This window comes from Bombina bombina, chromosome 11, assembly GCF_027579735.1.
Source record: "Bombina bombina isolate aBomBom1 chromosome 11, aBomBom1.pri, whole genome shotgun sequence".
Lineage (NCBI taxonomy): Eukaryota > Metazoa > Chordata > Amphibia > Anura > Bombinatoridae > Bombina > Bombina bombina.
In genome coordinates this window covers 192,256,234-192,260,559 of record NC_069509.1, presented here as the reverse complement: position 1 = coordinate 192,260,559, position 4,326 = coordinate 192,256,234, and the positions used below count along the sequence as shown (strand labels likewise).

General features: G+C 41.2%; 1 protein-coding gene across 1 annotated transcript in view; it reads left to right on the top strand.

Annotated features, from left to right (window-relative positions):
• KATNIP (katanin interacting protein) overlaps positions 1-2,109 on the top strand; it is a 362,447-nt gene extending 360,338 nt beyond the window's left edge. Inside the window, exons 26-28 of the mRNA XM_053694469.1 lie at positions 1-87; positions 684-769; positions 1,915-2,109. The exon at positions 1-87 is cut by the window's left edge and continues 74 nt beyond it. Coding sequence (XP_053550444.1) covers positions 1-87; positions 684-769; positions 1,915-1,973 — 232 coding nt within the window. The 3' untranslated portion in view covers positions 1,974-2,109. The remainder of the gene's footprint in view (positions 88-683; positions 770-1,914) is intronic.
• Positions 2,110-4,326: the final 2,217 nt, after the last annotated feature.

The window sequence follows — 4,326 nt, the reverse complement described above, 5'->3', positions numbered from 1 at the left end:
CACTTGTGACCCAGTGATCCCGTATCACACCATCCTCTTCGCTAACCACGTGAAAATCTCTGAAGCCGACAAACGGACAGTCATTAGGTACAAATAATGTTGTTACATTTCAAAGGCAAGACAGATTATTAAAGGGATTGTTTCAGCTTCACAGTTATGGGGAAACCTTTCCTGAAGGTGACATTCAGATGTTTTGCACATATATAGCTCTGAAGTTGTTCTGCTGGTTGCAAATGGCACCTGTTCTTCTTTAATCTTCACAGACATTACATTTATATGAAATCATTTTAGGTTTCTCTCCAAAATGCAGCAAACACATTTGTTTAAGTTATGAATACACAAAAACCTGTGACTGCTGTATGAGACACACAAGCCAAAATGAAACTCATTATTCAAATAGAGCATGGGACTTTAAAAAACATTCAAATGTACCTTCATTATCAAATTGACTTTGTCTTGGTATAATTTGTTGAAGAGCATGCCTAGGTAGGCTCGGGAGTGTGCACATATGGGAGCAGTGTTTGCAGTGCTTTATGTTGTTGAAACCACTGCTACCATATAGCGATGCCGAAGGAACAAAGTCAATTTGAATTTGTTGTTTTTAAACTGCATGTCTGAATCATGAGTTTGACTTTAATGTTCCTTTATGAGCCTGGATAGTAACTTTATTCCTAACCTTACAGTAACCACGTGGAAGATCAAGACGTCCGAATGATGAACGACAATAAGATAGTTGTCAATTTCAAGAAGAAGCACTCGGCTGATCCAGGTCTGTATTTTGTACAACTGATATCTGTAAGAGCACAATCTGTTGTAACTGTAAAGCTGCCACTATATTGCAGTCATGTTAACATGGGAACCGTACAACACTGTCACCAGGGGTAGCGAGTAAACTCCTGCAGATGGCTACAAGGCTTTGCTTTAAAATGTGTTGTCCTCTAGCATCCAACAGGTTACATTTAGCCACAAGTATCTTATACTTCACTCTATGCTCTGGGACCTTATGGGCAGCAAGTTCTCTGTATCTCATGATTATCTAGTCCGTGATCTGCCAGTTGCATAGTGTGAGTGAGTGCAAACAAGCTCGTCCATATACGTTTGTCTCAAACATAGAAAATCAAATAGGAATCAATATCCAATATGTATTGCCTAGAAGTTCCCATCTCCCAAAGAAAGAATGTAACTAAAACCAAAAGACATTACTTTAGGAATGGAGGGGACAAAATCCTATAACGTATAATGACCTGCATTACGTTCATCTCATCAACGCTGTCAAACAATTATCTCACAGATCATATGAAGAGCTAATAGTTCTGTTCTGTATTAAACATCGACAATGTAGCGTTCTGCTACAAATGAAAGAGACGCTAATTAGCTCCAATTCTCAGGATTTTGTTCCAGCAAATAATGAGAATGATGTGAAGGGTATTGCAAATCTCTAATTAAATATCTATTTAAACTTCTCCTTTTATTTCATTTGAAGAACAGTTTAAATGTCAATTTTCTAAGTGTCAGTAATAGGAACCATTTTTAAGTGCCTCGTTTTATTAAATGTTAGGAAAATATCACTATAGTTTAGCAGGCAGGTAAACCTCTTACTAGTCAGAAGAGAAAAAGTGTATTAGTTCAGTCCGTGCTAGCGATGACTAAAGTCGTGTTTATTATGTAGTTTCTGGCTAGTCTGGAATTAGGGGAACTTTGCCAACTTAGAATGAGTTTGATTCTCATACAGGCAACTGTTTACGTTAGACCCATAACCCAGGGCTTTTACCTAGGGACAGATTTGTTCCAACATAAAAAATGCACCATTGCTATCTAATTAGGTAAATGAATTATTGAAGAGTGGGTGATGTTTTGTAAATCTCATGTATATAATCTGTCATTTTGTAAAAAGCTTTTTACTGTGTCTTCCAGCTCTGCGCCCGAAAACCTGCATCACTGGCAAAGATACAGGAAGGCGAACGCGATATTGATTCTTCCATGATGCGCTGTACAGTGGACATTATTTAGCACTATAGGGTTACTATTTATTATTGTACAGAAAATGTACAGCTGTTATCTCCATATGTATATTTTTTACTTTTGAAGAATAAATAACAAAATGGACAATTTTTTGTGGCAAATCTCTTATTGAAACACACATCCTATAAATATTGTCATTGTGATTGTTTATTTAAAAAGATTGGACCCTAAAGCAAATATCACATCATCTCGTTATGATTAGTTTAAAAATGCCATTAAACACCTGAAACTGCAGAAATGTAAATCTAAAGGATAATGGCTTCAGTTTGTTTCCCTTGTGCACCACTAATGTGTCAGTAACTGTAAGTTCCCTTGTGCACCACTAATGTGTCAGTAACAGCAGGTTCCCTTGTGCACCACTAATGTGTCAGTAACTGTAGGTTCCCTTGTGCACCACTAATGTGTCAGTAACAGCAGGTTCCCTTGTGCACCACTAATGTGTCAGTAACTGTAGGTTCCCTTGTGCACCACTAATGTGTCAGTAACAGCAGGTTCCCTTGTGCATCACTAATGTGTCAGTAACAGCAGGTTCCCTTGTGCACCACTAATGTGTCAGTAACAGCAGGTTCCCTTGTGCACCACTAATGTGTCAGTAACTGTAGGTTCCCTTGTGCACCACTAATGTGTCAGTAACAGCAGGTTCCCTTGTGCACCACTAATGTGTCAGTAACAGCAGGTTCCATTGTGCACCACTAATGTGTCAGTAACAGCAGGTTCCCTTGTGCACCACTAATGTGTCAGTAACAGCAGGTTCCATTGTGCACCACTAATGTGTCAGTAACTGTAGGTTCCCTTGTGCACCACTAATGTGTCAGTAACAGCAGGTTCCCTTGTGCACCACTAATGTGTCAGTAACAGCAGGTTCCCTTGTGCACCACTAATGTGTCAGTAACAGCAGGTTCCCTTGTGCACCACTAATGTGTCAGTAACAGCAGGTTCCCTTGTGCACCACTAATGTGTCAGTAACAGCAGGTTCCCTTGTGCACCACTAATGTGTCAGTAACAGCAGGTTCCCTTGTGCACCACTAATGTGTCAGTAACTGTAGGTTCCATTGTGCACCACTAATGTGTCAGTAACAGCAGATTCCCTTGTGCACCACTAATGTGTCAGTAACTGCAGGTTTCCTTGTGCACCACTAATGTGTCAGTAACTGTAGGTTCCCTTGTGCACCACTAATGTGTCAGTAACTGTAGGTTCCCTTGTGCACCACTAATGTGTCAGTAACTGTAGGTTCCATTGTGCACCACTAATGTGTCAGTAACAGCAGGTTCCCTTGTGCACCACTAATGTGTCAGTAACAGCAGGTTCCCTTGTGCACCACTAATGTGTCAGTAACAGCAGGTTCCCTTGTGCACCACTAATGTCTCAGTAACAGCAGGTTCCCTTGTGCACCACTAATGTGTCAGTAACTGTATGTTCCCTTGTGCGCCACTAATGTGTCAGTAACTGTATGTTCCCTTGTGCGCCACTAATGTGTCAGTAACTGTATGTTCCCATGTACGCCACTAATGTTTCAGTAACAGCAGGTTCCCTTGTGCGCCACTAATGTGTCAGTAACAACAGGTTCCCTTGTGCACCACTAATGTGTCAGTAACAACAGGTTCCCTTGTGCACCACTCATGTGTTAGTAACAGCAGGTTCCCTTGTGAACCACTAATGTGTCAGTAACAGCAGGTTCCCTTGTGCACCACTAATGTGTCAGTAACAACAGGTTCCCTTGTGCACCACTAATGTGTCAGTAACTGTAGGTTCCCTTGTGCACCACTAATGTATCAGTAACTGTAGATTCCCTTGTGCACCACTAATGTGTCAGTAACTGTAGGCTCCCTTATGCACCAGTAATTTGTCAGTATGTTGGTTCCCTTGTGCACCACTAATGTATCAGTAACTGTAGATTCCCTTGTGCACCACTAATGTGTCAGTAACTGTAGGTTCCCTTGTGCACCACTAATGTGTCAGTAACTGTAGGTTCCTTTGTGCACCACTAATGTGTCAGTAACTGTAGGTTCCCTTGTGCACCACCAATGTTTTAGTAACTGTGGGTTCCCTTGTGCACCACTAATGTGTCAGTAACTGTAGGTTCCCTTGTGCACCACTAATGTGTCAGTAACAGCAGGTTCCCTTGTGCACCACTAATGTGTCAGTAACTGTAGGTTCCATTGTGCACCACTAATGTGTCAGTAACAGCAGGTTCCCTTGTGCACCATTAATGTGTCAGTAACAGCAGGTTCCATTGTGCACCACTAATGTGTCAGTAACAGCAGGTTCCATTGTGCACCACTAATGTGTCAGTAACAGCAGGT